Raw genomic sequence first — 25138 nt, forward strand, 5'->3', positions numbered from 1 at the left:
TTAAAGGTGTTTGCTATATATAACTGTTCTGCATTATTATAAAGCATTTTCAGCAAAAAAAAAAAAAAAAAAAAAGGGCCACTCCATCACCGACCTTTTTATCCAGGCTTAGGGGATCCTCCTCTTTATCCATTAAATGAAAATCTAGCAGAAGATACATCTAGGTATGCTTTTCCATAATGAACTACGTAAGAGTCCAGGGTCAATTCTCCAGGGCTGACTTCAGGCACAGCAGAGTGAACTAAGGTCCTGGGACCTGCTTGGCTGCCCAGGCCTGGGAGAGCACCCATTGATGAAATGCTCCAGAGGTGAAGCACCAGACCTATCCTGACACTGTCCTCTCCAGCTTCAGGACATCCAACTGGAGGAACCCTGAGGTCCCAGCAGAAGAGTGGGAAAAGCTTCGGATCAGGACACCTGAATTCTACATGATTTGGGCCAGCTACAGCCCCTCTCAGGGCCTTAGTTTGTCTTTAACTGTACCATAGGGAGTCTAGTTGAAAGTGTCTTTCAAGTCTCCTCCAGCAGTGACCGTCTATATTTAAATGAGCTTCAGGTGTGGGGCTGCTTAAGGGCAGGGCAGTAGTGGAGAGAAACCCAACATGGAGGCAGTTGAACTGAAGCTGAGCGGTAGGACCCCAGCATGGCCAGCAGGTGGCGCCATTGCCACACTAGGATGCTCACACCAAAGGTGGGAAAGTTTGCTTTTCTAGAAAGCAATGAGTCCTTCAGGGCAAGCTGTCCAGCATGAAAAAGAACCAGTTGCCACCCAACCCTCCCCCCTAACACACACACACACACACACACACACACACACACACACACACACACACACACACACACACACACACACCTCTTCCTCCCAGAGCCTACACACTCTGACAAACTCGGGGCAATATACCCAGCCTCTGGGCCTGAGGCTGAAGGTGTTTCAAAGACCCAGCTGCCTTTTCTCCTCCTCCCTTGTTTCCTGGGAGTCTGTACCCTGTACCACCAGCCTGACCTGGCCAGACTCTCCTCCCGTCCCTCTCACGGCCGGATGTGTGACCAGACAGAGGCCAACCTGACTTCTCTTTCTGTTTACCATCTTCCCTTTGACCAACCCCCAGCCATCACCTTCTAGGGAAACCTCAAGATTTCCTCCCTTTGCCTCCCCTGAGTCCTGGGGAGGAACCTCTGGTTAGAGCAGTTGGAGAAAAGAAAGGGGGAAATGGGGGTAGGGCTGCTGAGGGAAAAGGTCTGGCTTTGGCCAGATAAGAATCGAAGGATCCTTTGTTTGGCCCCAACTGCTGCCACCACTGTTGACACACTTAGGAGCGTTTCCTGAAGCTTCTGATTGTCCAACAGCTCTCCCTCCCCCATTTCCTATGGTAGGGGCTGGGGGGGGGGGGTCTGGGCGCTGGGGCTAGGGGGGCTTACAGATGGTTTTGCAGTTAGGCTGCTGTCTTAAGGCAGAGGTGGAAAGCATCCCCTCCAGGAGTTGGCAGCCAGATCTCTAGAGAGAAGTTCCCATGCTCTCCTTCACTGTTCTGCCCCCAGCTGGGGATGGGGATGGTGTGACTATAATAGAGGGTGCACAGGCCCGGGCTCCTTCTCTTTGTTTGGCATCTTTTACACATGGTGACCAAAATGTGCCTCTATTTCAGAAAGGTGTTCATGAAGGGTACAGCTCCTAAGTCCTCAGCACCCTCCAATCTGAAGACCCCGCTGCATTCTGCCTGCTTTTCTTTCTGGGATTAGAAACATCAGCTTCCCTGAGGGCATCCCTGTCTCCCCCCCAGAGAGGGGAGTAGTTAGTAGGCTTAGACAAAAAGCAGCATCCTGGTTGGTACCTGTGTCCCCTGAGCTGGTCCCACCTCTTCCCTGGCTAGCCCCTCCCTACCGGGCCCCTGCGTAGTCTGGCCAGGTCTCATGGGGAAACCGCTGCTCTGGTCTTCAGGCACACCCGGCTGGGACAGAACCACAGAACAGATATGTTTCAGTATCACTTTAATTACAGTATTTACACACACCATTTTTTATTCAGGAAAAAAAAAAATCCACCCCATCTTCCTATCTCTGGAAAGTTCTATTTCCAACCGTCATTGAAACCAGGATCCCTTTTCACCCCTCTGGAATAAAACAGAAACAAAAACAGGACCTGGGTCACTCACAGAAAAGGTGGCTTGTGGTGAGGGTCCTCTGAAGACGTGCTGGGGCCCTGACCACATGGGTTGCAGAGCAGTAAAAGGATTAAGGGTTGGGAAGGCAGAGACAGAAAGGAGTCTGCTGGGAGGCTGAGGCCACAGCTCAACCCAGGAGTCAGGGAGAGGAGGGAGGAAGCCGTTGAGACAGAGGTTAAGGTCAGAACCTAGCCTCCGTGCACGAGTCTTCCTCAGAAGCACACAGGTCAAGAGGCACAGCTCAGAGATCTGGTCCCACGGTCCTGTCCACTCTGAGCCACAGGGAGAAGCAGCAGCCCAAGCAGAAGCTCTGCGTGGCCCCGCAGAGATAAGGGCCAAGCTATGTGCCCTCACCCATTTGTGTCCATGTGTGTGCACGTACCCCAAACACACAGACACAGGACATTGTTCTAAAACTTGGAGGTGGGGGCGGGCAGGGCCTGTGGAGCTCAGGGAACTTGGAGAGCAAGAGGGGAGCTGGTGACAGAATCCACAGTGCCTTAGAGGGGGAATGAGGGAGATGGTTTAAGACAACATGATTTTCTGGCTATATCATTACAAAGGAGCAGGTGAAAGGGGTTGCTTTGGTTTCCCTAAAGTAGAGAAAGAAAATATAACGAAGAAAGAGTAAAAGGCAAAGTCTCCTGGGAGGAAATGACAACCCAGAAAAGCCTGTGCTTTCCCCTGGGAGTTCCTATAATGAGGCAGAGAGGATGGGGAGGGAAGGGGCCCCTGTGTGGAAGCTGCAAGCCCTCAACCCCCCCAAGGAGTTTCTCTGCACCTTGGCTTTCCCTATCACACCTTTACGCAGAGCAGCCCAGAGGCTGGGTGCAGGGAGCTGAATGTGGAAAGGGCAGGAGCTACCTGTCTCTCCCCAAGGTGGCGAGAACCCCTTGGCCTGGAACAGGGCAGGGTCCCAGGAACGGCCTCCGATGGGGTGTGCAGTGGGAAAGGGTGGAGGATAAGGGAGGCTCCCCCAGCAGGGAGACAGCACGTGCTCAGGTGCAGGGAGGGGCTCCTTCCCCAGACTTTGCCCAGTCTCGCCCCACCCACTCGCCCCCTGTCACAGTTCGGTATCAGCCACCACGTGTTGTCTCGCTGAATGGCCGTTTCTGGAGGTGGCCTGGCCGGTGCCGTTCTCCTGAGCCCCTTGATTCACACTGGCCTTTCCCTGAGCCTCGGGGGAGGCCCCAGGGCCTGAGCTATAGCCCTGGCCTCCACCGTTCTCCGTGTAATAAGGGTCTTCGCCCTAGATGGTGTATAAATAAAGGAGCATTATCTCGTAAGCAGGGCAGCAGGAAGGGGGGGTGGGAGGAAGAGGAAGGGAGTGGGAGGGGAAGATGGAGGTTGCAGCTGCATGTGCAGACTCCTTTCTTCCTGAAGAGCGATCAGGGTTCCAGCTCCTAGAGGAGAAAGGACAGAGGAGAGGCACCACACCGTGCCACGGCAGTTCAAGAGCCAGCTCCCGCCAGAAACTAGGCAGTCCCCAGGGTGCAATAACCTCCCCAGAGAAGGTAAAGGGCCAGAGGCCAAAAGTCAAACCCTGGCCTTGTCCTCTCTCATCCGGAACACGTCAAGAGTAGATTTTCCCTCCATGTGTCCCCTTGTGAGCCACTTGGTGCCCGTGGGCTTTTAACATGCTTGCAAATAAGTGGCTGATTTAGCAGCCTGTTCTGGTTTGTATCCAGCTAAACTATCCCAGGGAAAATAATAAATAGATGACACGAACCATCTGCTACCACAGGGACGAGGGCCCCAGTTAGTGCCCCCTCCCCAATCTGCTATACATTGTTTTGACTTGTCCATGGATACAGTAATGTGAATACACGCATATTCCCTTGTGAGGGCACAGAAGTGCCTTTTCTGGTATTTCTCCTCCCCCTCCATGGCATTCATGGACCTCCCCAGGAGACCTAGTTTCCCATTTTCTTTGCCCTGGACCCTAGAACTGACCAGCCTTTCTCCTGTGGGGCTCCAACTGCGGCGGTTCATCAGGAAATAGCCCGCGGTGCCCAAGACAGCCAGCAGGATCCCCGAGGTGACTAGTGCAATCAAGGTCTTTCGGGAATAGCTCTGGTGGCTCCCGACGTCTTGTTCAGTGAAGCCTTGGATGCCCAGCTTGAAGAGAAGAGACAAAAAAGAGAGCCTGTCATTTGTGGAACATGGGTTCTAGACAAGGAGCCCAGACCATGCTAGACCCTGTGTGTGGCTCAACAGGGAATAAACCCAAGAAGACACGGACCTCAGGGATTTTCTAAACAGGACTTAAGACCGGAATCTCTTAATTAAGCTGCACTGTAACATTCTGTTTCAAACATAGAAGGGAAAAGGACTATTGGAGAAGGGTGGAGAGGTAGGAAGGAAGGGCAGGTCTGGAGAAGATAATTACTTTCTCCCCTGCTCCAGTGAATTCCCCTGAGACCCCTCATCTCACAGAGCTTACCTCTTTCAGGTCAGACTGGTGCTTTTTCAGAAGTTGGAGCTTGCTGGAAAGTTCTAGAATTAGAAACAGAGGTTGCTGGATCTAGAAGCTGGAACAGCTCATCCTGTACTATTCTAGAAGATGCTCTGATGGTGAGGGTCCATCTCAGGGGGGTCTTTCCCAAAGTCAGCATAGCCCTGCTCCCTAGCATCTGTGCTCTCTGAGTGAAGAGGCCTGATTTCTACCCAGGATCCTCTAACCTCAGCCCCTCTTCCTCCCTAGACTTCAAGACAGATGTGCCCCTTACCTGTTCTGTTGGCCAAGACCAGCAGCAGGCAGTGAGGCCTCACCTCAGACTGGGCCAGGAGCAAGGAGCACACCCCGGCCCTGGCCTCACCCTGCTGCTTCCCACACAGGACTCGGATCAGTTCCTCTCCATTGTCCTTCTTAAACTCCTCCTGGGATGACAGGGAAAAACGGTGAGAAGGAGAGGAGGTTACTAGTATACTCTGAACTGCATCCGGAGTCTCAGGCAATAATTCTGATTAAAGTCACACTGTTACCCTCAAAACAAGAAGAATCCTTTTTTTCTAAAATTCCAACTGAAGAAAAAAATCTCGCAAACTTCTTATGTGCAAAAACATAATAAGATAAAAAGTCCAAAATCTTCCAGGACCAAAAGGTGGTCCTAGGTGGCACTGTAAGATGCCAGAGGATGAATTTAGGAAATATCATCTTGCTGAAGGATTGCCCAGGTAAACATATACTATTCAAATTAAATTCAAAAGAAATTACCAAAACCAGAAAATATTAATAATGCAATACGAATGAAGAGAAAATCCTCTGTTTCAAGGTTACAATAGCCCCAAATATTGAAGGAAAAGCTAAGGGAGGTGAGGAATAGAGAACAAATTTATGACTATAGACGCAACAGGATCCTCGGTCCCTTCCCTCTTACTCTCCAAGGGGTCTCACAAAGAGCATGGCTCAACCTCAAGTGGTGTTCTTGTCTAGTCTTCCATCCCCCTTTCCCATTAGAAACATGGAACCCAGTTTTACATGAGGGCAACAGATTGCTCCAGGTTGCCGACATAGGACTCAGGCACTCAGACTCAGAAGACAAACTCTTGATTATTCTTCAACCGTTGAGTCCCAGAAAAGGGATGAATTGGAATCACTGACTGTGCCCCTCCAGCACCCTGTGCTCAGACCTCCAGGATTTATTTCAATAGCCTCCAAAGGGAGTGGCCTCCCCTGCACAGAAAAGGAATCAAAACCAAGACTTTCTCCTCCGTCCAGATGGCAGATGGCAGGGGAGGAAATGCCTGAACGGCTCTGACAGCTTTCCTGTTAGGGGAAAACTGCTGGGGCGTGTGAGGGGCATCAGAACTGAGCCTCCGTGGAGAAGAAAGCTTCCTGTTTGTGGAGCAAGACTGTTCCTCAGGGCAAGGCCAGAGGGCCCTCCCAGCTTGGAAAGCAGCCTGGGTATTTTCCTACTGCTATGGCCCGAGGCAGGAAAACCCAGGCTCCTTTGCTCCTGCACAAGACAAGGTCAAGATTGGCTTCACGGGGCTTCCCTGGTGGCGCAGTGGTTGAGAGTCCGCCTGCCGATGCAGGGGACACGGGTTCGTGCCCCGGTCTGGGAAGATCCCACATGCCGCGGAGCGGGTGCGCCCGTGAGCCATGGCCGCTGAGCCTGTGCGCCCGGAGCCTGTGCTCCACAACAGGAGAGGCCACAACAGTGAGAGGCCCGCGTACCGCAAGAAAACACACAAAAAAAACATTGGCCTCACATCCAGCTTTCTCCTGCCAGCTGGAAATCGAGGCTTTGGGGAGGCCAGAGAGCAGGGCTACCTAACCTCCAGATCACAGAGAGAAGAATCCAACGGTAGCCTCAGAAGGTCCCCAAGAGCCAAGGTTACAGAGAAATGAATTCTCAGGCCACGGCTGCTTCCCCCTCAGGAAAAGGATAGACGATGCAGGTGTCCAAGGAAGTCCTTGGATAGAGGCTCTTCACAACAGCATTTGCTGTGGGGAGTCTGGGCTCCACATTTGATGTGATCAGCTGTCTTCTTCCTTTCTGGGCTCGTGTCCCTTTGGAGAGCCTTGCCTTGCCTCTCCGTGAGCACCTCACCCTCCCCAGCACCGCGCCTTCTGGATGAGGTGGAGGGAAACTCCTGCCTGGATGATTCTGGGCTTCTGAAGTGTCTCTGGTTGACATGTGTCTTGTTCCTGAGAGAGGCAGAGGGACAGGGCTCCTGCATAATCTAAACAAGCCGAACAAGGCGGCACCTCCTCAGTCTGCTGAGTCCTCAACCAGATTCAGCTGTTCTGACAGTGACCACGACCCGAATATGAGACACTGTGTGAAACCCTCTGCGCGTGTGTCAGGTAGGGGGGCGGGGGGGGGGTACCGGTGTGGCAATGAATTCCACGTGATCAGAGCTCTCACTGTATATGCATGGCCATGAAGATAAACGATGCTTCCTATGTCTCAGGCCCTATTTTAAGTGCTTTATGCATGGTGACTCATTTAGGCCTCACACAACCCTACGAGATGGATACTATTATTCTCCCCATTTTATAGATGAGGAAACTGAGGCACAAAGAGACTAAGAGGCAACAGAGCTGGTTACATGGTAAGAACCCTAAGAAAGGCACAGACAACTGCTATGGACATTCAAAGGAAGGTGAGCATACATCTGGTTTGGGGTTATCAGAAACATCCTGAAGAATGGGTAGCATGTATGCAGGAGAAGCTGGCAGGGAAGGGCCTTGGGAGTGGGGGTAGCACCACAAGGAAGCCCAGGAGTGTGTGAGCCTGCGACCTTCACAACCCTGGTTGCCATGAAGAACATGGCTTTCCCCCTTGGATTCCCATCCTTCAAGACTCAATTCCAACTCACCTACTCAGGGAAGCCAGTCCTATCTTCCCTTAGACTGGGTATCAGCCCCTGTTCTGCTATTAATTAGATTCTTTGCAAGTCATGCAACTCATCTGAGTGTCAGGCTCCTCAGCTGAAGACTCAGTGGGGTGGTGACTGACGAGCTGCTGTATGAAGAGTGCCTGGCAAGGTGCCTGGAACCGAATCGGCACTGGATAAATGGCAGCTGTTACTATTACTATTAATAATAGCAATACCTCGTAGACTATACTGTCCACACGTCGATGTTTAATCACATTCTGCCTTACCGCTACTGTCATTTCTCTGTGACTGTGACTAGACTAGAAGACTTCTTAGTGGGCAGAGTGAGTGTACATTACATAATTTTGAACCCAGACTGCACGGAGCATAACACCAAACAAATAAGAACTCAGTGAATTGTTGTTCCTCTTAACATCCCAAGTGGTTTGGCTTCTACACAGGGTTCCTCCACCCCTTGTTTAGTTTCTTGGACTCAATTCAAGGGAATTGAGTGCCCAGCCTCCCTCCCACTCTGCAATCCAACAGCATCAGTGAATTGTGTTTGGGCCTGGAGAGGAGCAGGTGGATCCTGAACAAAGCACAATGCTCCTCCGGATGCTTGAAATAAACATCCTCCCCCAAGGGAGGCTGTGGGCAGACATCATGGGAGAGTAGGCAGGAGGAAGCCACAGCCTCACCATTTTGCTCATGAGAATCAGATTGGTGGACCCCTAACTACATCTGCTTGCACATGTTACTTTGTAAAAATAATAATCATAATAAAACCACCTAACCTTTCTAGAGTAGCATTCTCAAACTTTGCAAAGACTCTTAACATGTTAAAGAAGCATATTAAGTATGGGAGTTGGGAGAGAGAGGGACAGGTATTTTTCTAAGCGAACATTAAGATATTTCCCAATGTTAAGATTCTAGGCTAAATCGCCTCTCTCTGTCCCTCCCACCCTCTCTTTCAATAAATGTATTGACTGTGGTGTGAGTTTGACAATGCAGCTAAAACACCTATTTTCATATAGAGACTGGAGTCATTAAAGGACCTGTTACAAGTCACACAAGTGGGCAGCTGACCAAAAGTTAGGCTGTCCCAGATCTCAGGCTCTTTCCAGAAGACACACTGTCTTCATCAGGCCTCCGTCTGTAAGTTATTTTTTCTGCATGGAAACTGACCTTTAGTGTTGGGGCAGAGGGCAAGGAAAGCGAGGGCTGGGGATATTATCTGGAGGCTGGAGGCAACCTGCCTCCAATGAAGCAAATGTGACAGAACAAGGGTGATGTGAGCTAGCGGAGAAAATACAACTTCTGCATATAAACATATGTGTTTCTGAAGAAAGGTAGTTCTGAAAAACAAACTGGAGGGCAAAGGACTTGAATAGAGATTTCTCCAAAGAAGATATACAAATGGTTAGTGAGCACACGAAAGGATGCTCAACATCATTAATCGTTAGGAAATGCCAATCAAACACACGTCATGCCCATTAAGATGGCTACTATCACAAAAGCAGAAAATAACAAATATTGGTGAGCATGTGGAGAAACTGGAACTCTTGTGCCCTGTTGCTGGGAATATAAAATGGTGTAGCTATTGTGGAAAACGGTATGGCGATTCCTCAAAATTTTAAAAATAGAGCTACCATATGATTCAGCAATTCCATTTCTGGGTATATACCCAAAAGAAATGAAATAAGAGTGTTGAAGAGATATTTGAACAGACATGTTCATAGCAGCATTATTAACAATAGCCAAAAGGTGGAAGCAACCCAGGTGTCCATAGGTGAATGAATGGATAAACAAAATGGGGTATGAACATACAATGGAATATTACTCAGCCTTAAAAAAGAAGAAAATTCTGACACATGCTACAACATGGATGAACCTTGAGGACATTAGGCTAAGTGATATAAGGCAGTCACAAAAAGATAAATACTATATGACTTTACTCATATGAGGTACCTAGAGCAGTCAAATTCATAGAGACAGAAAGTAGAATCATGGTTTCCAGGGGCTGGGAGCAGGGGGGGAATGGGGAGCTGTTTAATGGGTGGAGAGTTTCAGTTCTGGAAGATGAAAAGAGTTCTGAAGATTGATTGTACAACAATGTGAATGTACTTAACACTACTGAACTGTACACTTAAAATGGTAAATTTTTATATTATGTGTATTTTACAACCATTAAAATGATTCTTTGGTAGATTCCCCTGGACCAATAGCTATAGCATAAGAGAATAAAGTAATCTCACGTTTTGGAAATTATGTGGGAAACCACAACCACAAAAACTAAATTAACCTGATATTGCAGCGGAGAGAATGAAAGTCAGACATAGGGTGGCGCGTTCTGCTAATGAAGATTCTGAGATGTGGTAACAGGTGCTTGACAGGAGAGTGGGATTGCCTTCCCTCCCTGTGGCTGAAATAGGTGATTTCTGCCTAGAGGTGAAGTATGAGGAGCAAAAGGAGAGTAGTTGGGATAGAAATGTCTACAGAATGCATGTACAGAAGACAGGCCTAAATAATCCCCATTGCAAGAGCTAACAGGTAGGATACTCACTATGTACCAGTGCAAAATGAGTGTCTGGATAGCTGAGAACAATGCATGCATACTTCTGTTATGGGAATATACTAGATGGAAGAGCATAAGAACATTACATAAGTACTCAAGGATGTGATGTTAGAGGAACCCATGTCTTTCATGCTTCTCATTAGGCCTGAGTTTCCCTTGATGAGAACCACTGTGGTAAGGCTCTCTGACACCAAAGGTACAAATGCAACCTAAGGAAAATTAGGAGACACTACACCACTTTGGAACAGATTGATTATCAGACAAGCATGCAGTAGGACTCAAGGAAAAGGAATCTGGGACACAATCAGGAGCTGTGGCCCAAAATTCTGGAACAAGGACTGCTGACTGAGGAAAATTACCTTGGGAGGCAATGCTGCTTGGGGGCTGGGGAAGAGGAACCCTTAGGAAGACAGGGGTATCGACGGTGGTGGAAGGAAAAGGAAAACAATAGCACTACACAGGTGCTGCCATAGAGTTGATTCATCATGGGCAGTGCAGAAGCCTTCTTTAGGATATTGGAGGAATTGCTATCTTTTCGCATCCCTACTTGCAGATCCTCTCCAAACTGAGTAGAGTGCAGACCTTAGCTGTGGCACAGAATAGAGTAGACAGTAAAGACCTCAGAGAGAAACAGACTGCAGCACAGAAAGAGAAGTTATTTCTGGAGTAGCAGTAAGTTTCTGGCACTTGTCTTGTACAATGACCCTCGTTAAATGTGAACTTTGAAGAGCAGTGGACAGACATTTAGAATGAATCCTCTGCAGTTAGCTCTAAATCGTTCGTACAAGGAATTAGCATTCTGGCACAGACCGCTGTGATGCACAAGAAAATAAGTGCTCAACCAAGATGATACAAAAAGAGAGAGAGAAGATGGTCATTTTTCTTGGCTATAATTAGCAAAGTGTTGGGCAAAAAATTTTTTTTAAATGACTAGAGCTGAAAATCAGCGTCAGAAACACACAGAATGTTACTTGTACGTTGTATATTCATGCTTAACTATTTTGCAGATTGCACTTAGTTATTCCATTGTGTGAACCTATGTCTTCAAAATTTGTGGTGTTTTTTAAAATTGTAAGTTAAATAATTTTCTTAGGTATTATTTTAAAAGAGCTGTGAGTCACAATGACCCAACTGATAATCGTGAATAAGATACCGATAGTCAGAGTGGACAAAATAAGTAACCTAATGCCCTCTACAGACTACAGTATTTGCTCAGGCTCTTTCCAATCTATGCACGTCACACATCATATATATGGTTCCCTTAAATGGATTCCCACCTTGTAAGAAAACGTTTTTTTTTCTATGAGTAAATACCACTCTTCCTGTCATCTTATCCTTCATCCAGGAAATTGTTACTGTCAGGAAATTGGATTTACTGAAACAAAGCAAGGAGGTCTGCTGTCATCATTAAAAATTAACACCATGCTGTACAGTTTACCAATGCAATAAGACATGAAACTGAAAGAAGAGGCATAACTACTAAAAAGAAGGAGAAAAGCAACATATTATGAGAAATAACACAATAGCTTATGTTAAAAATGAAAAATAATCAGCTAAAAAGCTCCTGGAATTAATAAACAAGTTAAAGAAAATGACTAGACCCAAGATAAATATTAAAAACTCAACGAACTTTCCAATATACCAGAAAAATCAATTGGAATATATCATGGAAAAATCTATATTATAAATAAACCTTAAGAAATCCATAAAACCTAAGGAAAAAACATTTTAAAAACTAAAAAAAGAAGATACTGAACAATACCAAAGAAAACCAGAAAAAAATAGAGGGATTTTAGAGCAGTTCCAATTAAAATTTTAATGGTTTTGTGTTTTTTTTGAATCTTGAATAGGTGTTGCTATAGTTTTTCTAAAAGAATAGATGAAAAATGCCTTTCATTTTTATAGTGTAATAAGCAAAGACCTGCTTGACTGGATATTAAAAGTGCCATAATATAAAAGTATAATAATTAAAAAATTTAAAACAGGCCCCCAAAAAAGACAAACTAAACATATAAAATCTCTCTGAAGAACATGCCCTAGGACATATAAAAACTTAATACAAACTAAAGGAAGCATTCCAATCAATAAAGGAGAGGAATAATAATAATTATAGGGGAAATGGTTATACGGAGAATGCAGCGTTTACAGCAAAAAAATTCTTTGTATATTAAAGAGTTATATGAAAATAATAATAAATAAATTGATATTTTAGGTGACTAGTTTATATTTCATGAAGAATTTCTTAACATAAAAGCAAACTTAAATCTGAATATATATATATATATAAAATATATATATATATAATGTACAATAGAGGAGGGAAAAAAGTAAATTTAAATAAAATTGTCTTTGCCTTCTTTGTCCACCAGATGGGGCCTCTCACTCCTTAAATCCAGAGCTCAGTATTCAAAGTAGCCTGTCCATGTTAAACTCCCCCACCCTCTCCCAAGTCCGTCAGTCCAAGACTTGCCTTCAGGACATTCAGAAGGAATTTTGGGAAGAGAGGGAGGGGTAAGGAATTGGGGATGGAGGTGGGGGCTTTGACTTACACAGCTGGAGGTCTCATTTAGCTCCAGGCAGATACCTTGGGTCAATTTCACTTCTTTGACTCTGGAACATTTTATTTCTCCCTGTATTTAAAAAAAAAAAAAAAGTAAATAAGCCAGCATCTTTGCCCGGCATTTCTTCCCCACCTCTTTTCTGGTTTGATTTCTGTGAGATACTCTTTAAAGAGGCTTTAAAGAAAGGGAATTTAAACATTTTGTTAGGAGACTAGGAATTTATGTCATATTCTTCTTTTACCTCACTTCCTAACTCATCAGATAATCAAAACTTTTGTTACTAGCCTGGGCTTGCAGGCAAGTAGCTATTTGTGACCTTGGTAAACATTTGCTTGGATGGCGCAGAAATGGAAGAGGGGAGGATCTTTTCCCCTTTGAGCTGTTTTCCCTCCAGTGAATTACACACTTGCAGCGAAACAGATAATGAGGTGGCCAGGCAGATCCTGGTGACACTCATTTTCCTCCTGGTCCCTTAGAACTCTCCATATTTCTATTCTGGCTCCTTTAAAAACAGAAACCAGGCAGATCCCCATGCCTGCCCCCAGGCTCCATGCCCTCACATTTTCTACTCTTCCTGCTGAAAGCTGTTGATAGTCACAGGCCCAAAGGCTGAGAAAGGCAGGTTGAGCTCAACACCCCTGTTCTGCCTAGTTCCTCACTGCCTCTCTACTCCTGGCATACCACCAAACCCTCTTGCATAGAGGAAATGGTATTTGCCCTAAACATTTTGGGAAAAGCAGCGCCATTAAGTAGAAGATGGTTTCCAAATATGCCCAAAGGCGAGTGGTACCCTAGTCAAAGATTGGACCAAGAGGTACTGGAAAGAACCACAGAGAATTAGATGGATTTCTGAGAATCCTCTTTACTCTCTACTTCCTAGAAATATAGTACCCACGGCACAGATCAGCCTTGCTACCCAACTCTACCCCTCTCCTCCCTTTTCTATCCCTTCCAGCAATATTTATGCTGCACATTTTTCACGCTAACTCCTATACGACCCAAATTCATTGGTTGGGATAAGCAGAGGTTAAGGGGAAGAGAGAGCTTGCATACATATGAAGTGAGGGGGCAATCTGTCATTTTTGGCCTGATTCACCCACCTTGATGGTACTTGGGATAGGAGAAAATGATGTATAGGGGTTAGTGGGAGATGTCACAGGGCTGGTACTATTGTATGGGGAATCTGAGATATTTCCAGGTAACATGCTGGGCTGCAAGGTCATCTCTGAAGTTGTAAAGTTGATGGGGGTAGAAGACACTGTGGTGGCTAAAGAGGTCTGTGACTGGACAGAAGAGTTCATGGTTCCAGGGACTGGGGTGATCCCAGAGGTAGATGTGAAATTGACTGTAGGCTCTGGAATTGACCAAAACAGAAGTGTGAATATATGCGCATTGGCATAAACACACACACACACACACAAACACATCTCAGTTCATTGACATAGGCACGGACTTCAACCCAGAAAAGGGAATTTGGGGAATTAAGAGTTACTTCATGTCTTAACCCTTACCAACTCATTTCCAGCCAGCTGTTAGAACCATAGCTATAATCATAGAATGTCTTAGAGATGCCCTCAGGACTCGGAAACTGAACTGGAAACTGGTCCACCCTAGAGATGTCAAAGACCCCCAGTTTGAACCTGTACACAGTCTGTTCACTTAGAAGAGCTCAGAGATCTCTACAGAGTCCTCATCAGATCTTTATTTTATCACTAAGCTGAACTCAAAGGGTGCAAGGAGCATTATAAATCAGGATCAGCTGCCACGGTGTTGAGAAAGCTGTCACTACAGGAAGAAGTGTCTAGCGCTTACTTCAGGGTACCCTAAGCACGATACTCAAGCCACTATTAAAAGGGGCTTGTATGTTTCCATCTGTGGCAGGAAATAGAGGGTGGGGGTATTTGCAAATAACCTAATGCTTTACCCTAGTGCCAGCAGCATCCTTCTGGGGCCCGAGACAAACACTGTTTACCTGAGATGGCTGCTGTGTTCCCATTGCTGTCCTGAGAGATAGCATAGAGGCTGATGTTTCCAAAAGTACTTGATATTGTGCTTTCCTGGTTGGGTATAGTTGTAGGGACAGTTGAAGATATTCCTGGGGTAGATGTCTTTGTGGCAGTAGTAGTCAAGTTCTCTGTATTTGTGAACCCAGAGGCTATAGAGAAACAAAGAAGAAATATCAGAACTCAAATCATCCTGGAGCCTCATGGCATCACCTGATTCAATTTCTTGGCTTTAGGTAGAATCCATCTAGAACATCCCCTGCCACCCCTGGCAACAGAGCAGAACAAGGACATCCTCCTGGACATGTGACTAATTTCTCACTAGATTTTTCCTAAGGAAAGAGAGAAGGAAAAGTTTGCGTGCACCAAACATCTAGTATAGTATTATTTATAGAAGGGAAAAGTTGCAAGCAACTAAATGAATTACAATAGGATAGATGTTATATGCACTTAACATACCATAATCATTGCAAATAAAAAAATGCAAAAACTATAGCAGCATAAGAATATGAGGCAATGCTCATAACATGCTAAGTAAAATATTAAAATTTCAAATTACACCTGAATAAGTATTGCCAAGATCTAAAATGTGGGAAAAGATGTGCCTCTATTTCCTTTTTAATGTATCCTTCTCTTCAGCCAATGTATTAACTCTTGGAATAATCACTAGATTGACACCATCTCTACGTAATCCTTTAAAAATCTTCTATCCTCCCTAGATTCCCCCATTCCCCAAATCCTTTCATTCTTTCCTTTTATTGAGGAACTGCAGCTAGCAACCACAAGATTTCTTTCGGGAAGCTCCGACCTAGGAATCTAGCTGATGGACTAGAGAGCATAAGGCTTGGTTCCTCAACAAATGTCCTGGGAACAGAGAGCTTAGTCCTGGCTCTGTCAATGACTCTGTAATTTAATGTGTGTGTGTCTCAGTTTACTAATTTTTAAAGTGAGGGGTTATTGGGAAAATCAATGAGATAACAAATGTTAAATTGCTATAGTATAATGTTCCTGGAACTAGTTATTCTTTGAAAATTTTCCTGCAGGTTCTTACCCTTCCATGTTTCCTGTGGTACCCAGCAGTGCCATCCTTAGACCCAGAAAGGAGAAGCTACCTGTCTGGACCCTGCACTTTAGAGCCTACACTCTGTTCCTCTTCCTGCCCTCCCCGTCCCCAAGCTACGAGGAGTCCATGGGGCCAACAGAGGTGTACCCTCTCTTCTAGATCATGTGTTGGGACCAGAAGTCCTAGAACTTCTTGCCCAAATGGCTCTTTGCTCACTTAAGGACCTGCATGGGCCTGTTCTCCCAGTCCCTCCTTCCAAGGGTGAACTGCAACACCAGGGTGTGTGCCTCCAAGGCCCAAGGGTGGCCAATGGGTGGCTGTTTGCAGGGAGAAGGGTTAGAGCTTAAGATCTAACCCCACCTTGTAGGTGGGGTGTCCCTTGCCTGCATGCAAGATCCCTTATAGTACGGACCAGAGCCATGAGTAAGAAGAAGAGAAGAGGGTAGGCAAGGGCCGAGGACCACCTCTTCCTGCTAAGCCACATTGTGGCATTGAACTCCAAGGCTCTGAGAGTCCTAACTTCAAATCTGGCCTTCCAGGTGGCCATGAAGGTAAGTTTTTCAAGGTAAGAGGATAAACGATATTTTATTTACCATATGGTTGGCCTGATTTATAACTTTGAAGTGTTTAAAACCTATAATATGTGGGCCTCCATTGTATTCTTAGCTTAAGCCCTGTAAGTATTAGGGGTAGACTTGGTATTCAGAGCTCATACCCGGCAGTAGCATCCTCAAGGCACCTGAGGGTCCCAGGCCACCCTAAAGCTTGTCTCTAACTTTACTGATTGAAACCTAGGCCTGTATTTTACAGAAGTTTCCGGGTAAATAGCAGTGCAAAATGACACCTCTTCTTTTCCTCAGCATCAAGGCAGATGTTAGGCATTAGTTTCAAGGCAATGAACCTGAGGCCAAAAGTCTCCCCTAAAGGTGGTGGCAAGTCTCACTCTCCCTCATCTGCCTCTCTTCCCAGCCTGCTGCAAGTAGGTTGATACTCATGGTGAGTACAAAACTCATATCTCAAAATTATAGGGCAAGGGTGCAGGAGGAGCAAGTGATATTACTCTCTCCGTTTTAGAGAGAAGAGTTTTGGCCAAGAAGGAAGGCCATCATTCATGCAGGGCAAGGAGCAATGGGGCCACTGAGGTTTAGCTGACTCTTGAGTAGAAGTAGCAAGAGGGTCAGGGGGTCCAAACTGCCAAAGATCAGGATGCATCTTCCATATTTTGGAGAGAAAAGTATGGGCTCCTCTCTGGCTGGGATAGGGGGCAGTAGCGGGGAGGGGGGAGTGGATTTATCAAAATAAAATAGGTGGGGAAGCAGATCCAGTCTTCTTTTGTCCTTAAATAAGTCCCTCTCAGCAATCTGACCCTAAGGTATGAGTTCAGTTCAGGGGGCAGGTGGTGGGAACATTTGGACACTGAATTGAAGGACCATCCTCTCAAGGTACCATATTCCAAGGCACCACCGGAACTCCCCCTTGACATCACTCTTCCTGCCCACCCTTTTTTCTTCTTCCCACCAGTACATCAATTCTTGGGAATCCCATCTGGCCCAACCTGGCCCAGCCCTCTTCTCTCGCCAGAGAAAGCTGGGCCTGGCTGAGGTGATGTCATGCTTTTGAACCCCCTCCCCCAGGGCCTCCTTCACCCAGACAAACAGTTTTGAACTTTTCCAGATGTGAAGAGAGACCTGCTGCTAGCTCTGAGGACAGACGTGCCTGTTCCAGATGAGTGAAGCAATCCTGGACCCAGGCCAGCTACTGAGCCACTAGGGTCAGGCTCCCGGCTGTGGCTGCCCCCTCCCACCCATCCCACAGCCAAGAACTGAGGAACAGGTTGCAGGATCTGTCTGCAAATGGAAAGGGAACCCCAATCTCAGATTTATGTCCCTGAGCCCAGGGTGAGTGGGGAAGCCTCTGAGACCCTAGAGAAACAGGACAAAAAGGGAAGGCAGAAAGGCAAGGCTGAGCAATGGGGTACATATGAGCTGGTGTAGGACAAGGGGACACCTTGGCAGAACTCTGGGGGCCAATCCTGACCTACACTGCAGCACAGGGGCTGTCAGTAGAGACTGGAGTCTCTTGTTTTCACAGTCTCTAGGGCTCCCTTTCTCGTGCTCCCATGAAGAGATGGGTCTTGGAGGAATGACATTTATAAGAATCAAGACTGACCACAGATTTGTTCTTATCCTATATTGCCCCCCACACCCATGGCATTAAACCATCCAATACTGATCTTTCTTTATCTGAGCTTCTTATCCCCAACTCTGTATGGAAGTCATAGCAGCCTACCAGCCAGGTCCAAGAGACAAGCGATGAAACCTCCACCCCATTCCACTCTAGACTGGAAGAACAGCCCTTACCCCCAACCCAACAGAGCATTATACTACAATTTAAATTTGAATGAAAGGCTATCTTCTGTTGTTTACTTCTCACTCCATCTTTATTAACTGCTTCTCCCTAAGTACCCTATTTGCCCCTACCTACCCTACTTGATCTCAACCCATGAACTTGGGACAAAAGGGGACAAGGTATCAGGAAGTTAGCAAAATGAGGATTCCAAGAAGCCAAATAGATGCCACAAAATTCATGTTGCAAAACTCATGCATTTAACTTACAGGTACTTACTTCAGAGGCAATTATTCTTGTTTTACACACAATTCTAACAAACTTGTTTATCTGATATCCAGCTAAAGCTAAAAATTAGAAAGAGAAGCAAACAATAGAAGCAAACAATAAGGAGAAGCAACAGCTGAAAATGAATAAGCAGCAATAAATGAAAAATAGACATGAGTATCAAAAACCACGCTAGTCTGGAACCATTTATGGTAGGAGTAAATGAAAATATACACCTTCGTAGGCATTAATGATGCCACTGAGTTGCACCATAACCGAATTGTTTTCATGATACAACTGAGTCTGAAGGTTAAAGCCCTTTTTTTCCTGATACACTAAGAAAGCAGAAGGTAATATGTTTTTAAAAGATTTCTGCCTACAATTAGTAAATTAAAGATTCTTTTAGTCTTTAAAGGGGGTTTACAAATCCTCAGAGATCCAGAAAGTTCTGCTAACTAAATTCCTGTACTTTAGGAGAAGGTTTTTTCCCCCTATATTTGGTCTTGTTTTTCACAGACCCTCTGAGTTTTAGTTTGTGCTGGTGCTGTTTTCTTATCTCTTAGTCAGTCAGCACCGTTCTGCCCATCCTTTCAAATTCTAGCACCTGGCCCAAGAGGAATTTCTTGGAGGAGATCCTGGGTATCTTAGATGCAGTACTAGGAAGAAGGGACAAGCTGGCCTCTGCTGGGAGCCCACAGCCTGCGTTGATGGTTGATGAGAAGACAGGAGAGCCTCAAAACAAAGAGCTCGGGCTCTGTAATCGGACCCTGTTGAAAGGCTCCTCTACCGAGTTCTAGCTGCATGGCCTCGGGAAGCTTCTTCACCTCTCTATACCTCACCTGTAAAATGGAGATAAAAATAGTGCCTTCCTCCTTGTTGTTCGCAGGAATAAAGGAGATGGGGGTGTAAAGCAGTTGCCTGTCTGGTAAATGCTCAAGAAACAGTGGTTATCTTTAGGACAGGTCCCTTTTTTCCTGCTTCTCAGAGAACTTAAGACACATATCTCCATGAGTTATCTGGCCCAAGATCATATATGCTGTTTCCTGAGTATAGGTCTTGTCACCTTGGTTACATCATAGGTTTCCTGAGTGTTGGAACCATCTCTCATACTTGTCTGTATTACTCAGGGCACTGAGCACAATCCTCTGAGTTCACAATAAGCACTTGGGTTGAATGGCAACTGCACCAGGAGTGTTCACACTGACCACCTCTACGTAGGACAGTGTTCACACTGACCACCTCTATGTAGTACCGTGCCATTCAATGCTATATTTTAAGAGGGAATTTATTTAATTAAGGGAGTGCCCATGAGATGATAACCAGAATTAGGAAAGTTCTAGAAACCAAGTCATATGGTTGAGGGTTTAGTGCTATTTCATCTGGATCAAGGGTTGGCAAGTATAGCTGGTGGACCAAATCCAACCCATGGGCTGTGTGCTGTTTGGCCAGTGAGCTAAGAATGGCTTCTACATGTTTAAAGTGTTGTAAAATAAAACAAAACAGAGTATGCATCAGAGACCACATATGGACTCCAGAGCCTAAAATATTTACTATCTGGCCCTTTACAGAAAAAATTTGCTGATTTTTGATATAGAAAGGAAGAATTTAGGGAGAGAGAATAAATACCTTTCTTCAAGATTCATTTCACTCATTCATTCATTCTTATCTTCCCGAAGCGCCACCAAACTCAGCATTGTGCGGAGCACAAGCTAAGAGAAGATACCTTTCTACTGCTCGGTGTTAGTGTCACTAGAATTTAAATAAATCCCTGCCCTCAAGGAGCTTATAATCTAGTGGAGCAGACGAGAAAGGTTGTTAAGGATTGTCATGAAGAAAGATCAGATTAATTCTGTGAGAGTTTAAGGAATAGAATTGCAGTTAATGATCAGAAGCTATATAAAGGCTAATTCACTGCAGTACAAAAAAAGCTAATAATCATGGGGTTTTTTTTTTTTTTTTAATAGAATGAACTACTCTGGGAGATAGTGAGCCACCCATCTTTCCTGGGAGCATTCAGGAAGCATCCCTGCTATGGGTCTCGGTGGGTTTGGGTCATGTTGAACTAGATCAAAGAACTGGGCTGATGCCTTCCTACACTGCAGAGGCTAAACTGAGGTGTGAGCATAAAAAAGTGTCTGTGGCCTGAGTGTTCCCAGGGTACTGAGACTCCCCTTTAATATTCAAATAGCATGTCTTGGCCGACATCCACTTCCTGTGGGACCCCAATATCTTGAGCTTTCCCTGGGGGCTACGTCTCTCCCAGTCACCTCTTTCTCCATTTTCCTAATTGCCACCGACCCCTGTCTCACAGCTCTGTGCCTCTCTGTCCTCAGGCTGCAGGAGTTCTCGTTCTACACTACTGCACCATGGGCTTGCCAAACACCCATTCCTTTATTCCCCCCACCCCACCCCAGAGCACCACTAACAGTGTTACAAGGCCAGTGCATGTTTACTGAAGGTTTGAGATCATGGAGGGAGATTACAGCACAGCCCAGAAGAGACAAAGGCATAATCTTGAAATCCTAGGCTAGACATTCCTATGCTAAACAGCCGGGCCACACCATAAGGAATTTTCCCAGCCAGGTCTTTTCCACCTTCCACTCACTACTGTTCCCTACTGCTCCCAGCACCTCCCCTCCTCTCTCTATGTTCTCCTGGCCTCCGGAGTCCTCTAGCCTTTTGTCTCTAGGGCCCATCAAATACAAAGTTCTACTTTATTTTATCATGCTCAGCAATTCAGCCTCCTGTCTGCCACTGCACATCAAAGGTTTGTGCAGGAGTCTAGGTTTCTTCACCCAAAGACTCATTAAGGCATTTTCTTAAATAATGGAGCTGGCTACCTAGAGATGCTGCTCTGCTAAGAAGGTATCAGTGGTGGGTTCTTTGGGTTATTTTCCCTCTTAAACCAGGAGCAAACTTCCCAATCAAGCCAGAGGTTTTTCCTTTGTATTCCAAAGGGAAGTGATTCATTTCAGTGGTCTCCAGAGTGTAGGTCCTAGGAAGTACACCCTGGTATACATCCCTATTTATTTGTATCACATTCTCTCAAGATGCACGCGTCTTTCTCCTTAGCAAAGTCTAGGGCCTTCGGGACTAAAAATCGTAGATACTGTGTTTTTATTTCTTAGCTGAGGAAGGAAGAGAATGTTCTCACTAGGGAAGTCAAAGCCCAGAAAAATATGGAAATTCTGCCCTGGCGACTCCAAGCATTTTCTTTTGGAGGGTGTGTTTTATTCTTTTTCCACACCTTCACATTTTCAGTTCCCCACACTCGGGGCCATTTAGTGACATCCAGCAAAGTCAGTGGGAGCAGGAGGCCCAGGCACCCTGAGGGTGGAACTGGGTAACCATCCAGCTCTGAAAGTAAGTCCAGGCCCTCCTGCCCAGGATCTAAAGGAAATCAGGCAGTGAGATGGTAAGAAGCGGAATTTGTGGCTCCTTTGGATGTGTTTTTGTAAGACTCTGAGCCTGAGTTTATCTGTTGCACTTTGGCACTTCTTGCCCTGAGCTTTTGGAGACAAAGACTCAGAGAAGGAAGGAGATGAGAACTAGTGAATGAACAGGCCCAGGAGGTGGAGCCAAAGGGATAAGAAAAAGATGCCCAGGCTCGTTTTATCAGTCAAACAGGAATGTTGCCGAAGATTTGCATTTGCAAAGGCTATGCCAGCTGGGCTGGCCCTACAAGGGGGAGAACTGGGGACCACGGAATTAGTCAGAGGTCCCAAGGCTGCTCCTTCTTGGTCGCCATGTGGCAGAGAGTCAAAGGGTGGAGTCCTCTCCCCTCCGGAAAATATCTGATAAAATTCTTTTCCCTTTTCTTTTTTCCCCTCTTACACGTAGCCCCAGACAGGATATGGGTGTGGGGTCAGCAGACACGAAGGACCCAAAGGAAGGAGAGGAATGTGAAGGGTGGTACTTGTTAGGGAAAAAGGAAGGACAGCCTTGGAGGGCTTGGAGGAAACAGATACCCTGGGGCTGACAAATGGGGTTCCCTGATTACCTGAAAGATTTCTCTTTCCAGCTGGTGGTGTGGCAGTGCTACCTGGTGGCCTCTCAGCGCCCACCCTGACTCTGGTCACCACCCAGAGCCACCCCATCTACAACAGAGAAAGTCCACTTTTGGTTGGCTGCTGTACCCAAGCCCAGGCTAAGTTCTCACAGCGACAGAAAAAAGACCTTCCCAGAACAAAGCTCTTTGTCAGGGTCAGTGAGGAGAAAACCACAGAACCCTCTTCTGCCCTAAAGTTCACAGTAACAAGAGCACAGAATTTCTGCAATGCTCCTTTGTTAGCATTTCAAGGTACAGTCACTCACTCATTCCAGTCACCCCACAGTATAATAGAAAATGACTCCTAGTATTATATAAAAACAAACGCTAGAAAGCTCTTGGGGAATGCATAAAGCTACACACTGGCCTTAGCAGTCTGTCAAGATTGAGCATAGGGACCCAGGCCCCACCGCTCATCCCCAAAGCGGAGACACTGAAATTCTCAGCATATCTGCCCAAGGTTTTGCAGAGGTTAAAATCGCCCTCCCCGTCCCCACTGCTGCAGGCCAAGGCGAGACTGAGACTGGCCAGCTGAGGAAATAAGAAAAGGGTGGGCCTCACTGGGCCCAGGACCAGGTCATCATGAGCTGTGAAGCCAAAGGAGAGTGGAGCATCGGATAGGAATCTGAGCCGCTGGTCAACTCACCCCACTGTGAGGTGGAGCCAGCCCTCAGGGCAGTTCCCCATTCTAGGGCTTCAACGGACACCTTACTGACAGCTTTTTCCCTGCCCCGAAGGGCAGGTCTGGGGCTGTCAAACAGGTCAACCCAGAGCCTAACTTAGAGCTTTCTCCAGCCTGGAGTCTCTCTCCAACTGGGTGGACCCAAAGGGGGACAGCAGAGGAGACTGAGAGCAAAGAGGCCTAGCTGGCTGGCCCAGGTCACTCTGGGGGGCCATGGTGGGTGGCCTTTAGGATGCAATAAGAGTAGGGAATTGGGAGTCCTAGAGGCCTGGAAGCAGAATCTGGAGCCAAAGGGAGAATAACTTACAATGTTTAAATCCTTCTAAGTGCAGTGAGATGAGATGGAGAATGTTATCCCCAAATGAAAGCAATTAGGAATAAATATTTATTGAGCGCCTACTAATTTTTCTTTTTAACCAAAGTGAGTGCAAGAGCTTAAGAAGTCAGGGCGGATGTGGATAAGCCAAGGAGTGTCCACCAGTTTGCTGATCTGTCCACTAGTTTTAGAACTTGGAGAAGAAGGGCAGGGGAAGAAAACTCCGAAATGTAACAAGTTTGAGTTTGTGCCAGGGTGAGGGGTTGCAGTGGGGAGAGGAAAGCAGGGCACAGAACAAACTCCATCTACCCTGTGCCTTCTCTCCAGTGGCATGGAGAAGAGGGTGTCAGAAGACGGAGTGTAACTTAGCTTTGCGATCTTAAATGCAAGAATATTTTCACGGACTGTTCTTCATTCCAAACTCCCCATGTCACAAACTCCCCATGTCACCTAACTCAGCCTGCCTCCTGGGCCTCTGGACCTCGGACCTGGGGCCTCATCCCAGGTTGGCTTCGCTCCGGTTCCTTGAATGTCCAATTCTGACTCCCCCTGTCCTAGTGGTCGGTGGGCACCAACGCTCTCTTCCCAGGAACCGGCTCAGGCCGCAGCTTTCTGAATCAACCGTCAGTCACGAAACTTTCCTGCTTCTCTCCTCCCCTCTCTCCTGGTTCTGGCTCCAACTCTGCACTCTGCACCTTTGGCAACGCGAAAGGACACTGGCATCTTCAAAGAGCTTTACTTTAGAGACAACTCGAGAGAGCCTCATTGACTCTGGGAAGCCTCCGGCGCGACCTCCGATTTACACCTGGGCTAGTTCACGCTCACAGTGTGGTCGCCTTCCCGGCGCGTCCCACCCCCACCCATTCCCAGCGGAGGCACCAGTGCCCATTGGGCTCTGTTCAAGCGGCCCCGGTCCCACCAAGCCAGGAGCAGCCGTGGGCGTGGGGGCATGGGGTAGGGCAGGGGTCCCTTCGCTCCGCCTAACTCGGCTGTGCGCGCTCTGCCTCCGGGAGAGCGTCGACCCTCCCCGCCACCAAGTTGGCCGGGCCGGGCGCGAGGCCCATACTCACGCAGCAGACTCAGCAAGCAGAGCGCGGTCCAGCCCCGCGGCATCCCGTGCCCCGCGCGCGCGCCCCTGCGGACGAGCATCCTTCCCGCGCCGCTCCCGAAGAGATGCACAGAGCCCGAGACGCTGCTTGGCCAGGCCCGGACGCGCAGCTCCCGCCCCTCCGCCCGAGCGTGGGGTGGGCGAAACTTGCTTTTTCCCCTCCCCTCCCTCTTTAGTCCTGGCACGGCCAACCCCTCTCCTTGGCTGCCACTAACGTGAGCTTCCCGCTTGGTCCCAAAGGCGGAGGACGTTAGGAGGCAGGCTGGGGTTGCCGCTGTCGAGGCCAAAAAAGGTTTTGTGAGGGCCCCAGACGTCTTGTTCAACTTTATATAGAGGCCCCATCTTCTTAAAGCTCGACTTCACTTAACTTTAACCCCTTTGTGTCAGCCTTGCCGGTGTCCAGGGCAGGGGGCAAGTTTCCTCTGATTTTTTTTTCCATTTCCTTTCCTTTTTGCTTTTCTTTTAAGTTTTAAGCTGAGAACAATCTTGCAGACGGAATCTACCAGTAAGGACCTGAGTTTACAAGTGCGAGCATTTTGCTAATCAGGTACAATTTAGCACATGTCAAATCTGAGGCATTTAGTGATACTCTACCAGAGACTATGCTGTGTGTTAATGATGCAGAAAGCCTGAGCAGGACATATAAATGACAGTAATTGTTCACTTTCTTTTAATTATT

General features: G+C 46.8%; 1 protein-coding gene across 2 annotated transcripts; it reads right to left on the reverse strand.

Moving 5' to 3' along the window:
* Window positions 1–1972: 1972 nt before the first annotated feature.
* On the reverse strand, window positions 1973–24590 carry CD34 (CD34 molecule). Of its 2 annotated transcripts, none has more exons than XM_012537689.3 (8): window positions 24422–24590; window positions 14599–14781; window positions 13727–13980; window positions 12615–12695; window positions 4892–5042; window positions 4606–4658; window positions 4116–4280; window positions 1973–3565 (listed from the first exon to the last, which is right to left on the reverse strand). In XM_012537689.3, exons 1-8 carry the CDS (start codon window positions 24498–24500, stop codon window positions 3551–3553), a joined length of 981 nt encoding a protein of 326 aa, XP_012393143.1. In that variant the 5' UTR covers window positions 24501–24590; the 3' UTR covers window positions 1973–3550. The 2 variants fall into 2 exon arrangements, with proteins under 2 accessions (XP_012393143.1, XP_004282459.1); XM_004282411.3 differs by having other exon boundaries at window positions 1973–3411; window positions 24422–24586.
* Window positions 24591–25138: the final 548 nt, after the last annotated feature.

This window comes from Orcinus orca, chromosome 1, assembly GCF_937001465.1.
Source record: "Orcinus orca chromosome 1, mOrcOrc1.1, whole genome shotgun sequence".
In the NCBI taxonomy this organism is placed as follows: domain Eukaryota; kingdom Metazoa; phylum Chordata; class Mammalia; order Artiodactyla; family Delphinidae; genus Orcinus; species Orcinus orca.

Coding starts and splice junctions, on each gene's coding strand:
- CD34 (XM_004282411.3), bottom strand. CDS start 24,500: ATGCTCGTCCGCAGGGGCGCGCGCGCGGGGCACGGGATGCCGCGGGGC. Junction 4,659..4,891: donor GGTCTTGGCCAACAGAACAG/GTAAGGGGCACA, acceptor TTCTAATTCTAG/AACTTTCCAGCAAGCTCCAA. Junction 4,281..4,605: donor ACCAGTCTGACCTGAAAGAG/GTAAGCTCTGTG, acceptor CTTCTCTTCAAG/CTGGGCATCCAAGGCTTCAC.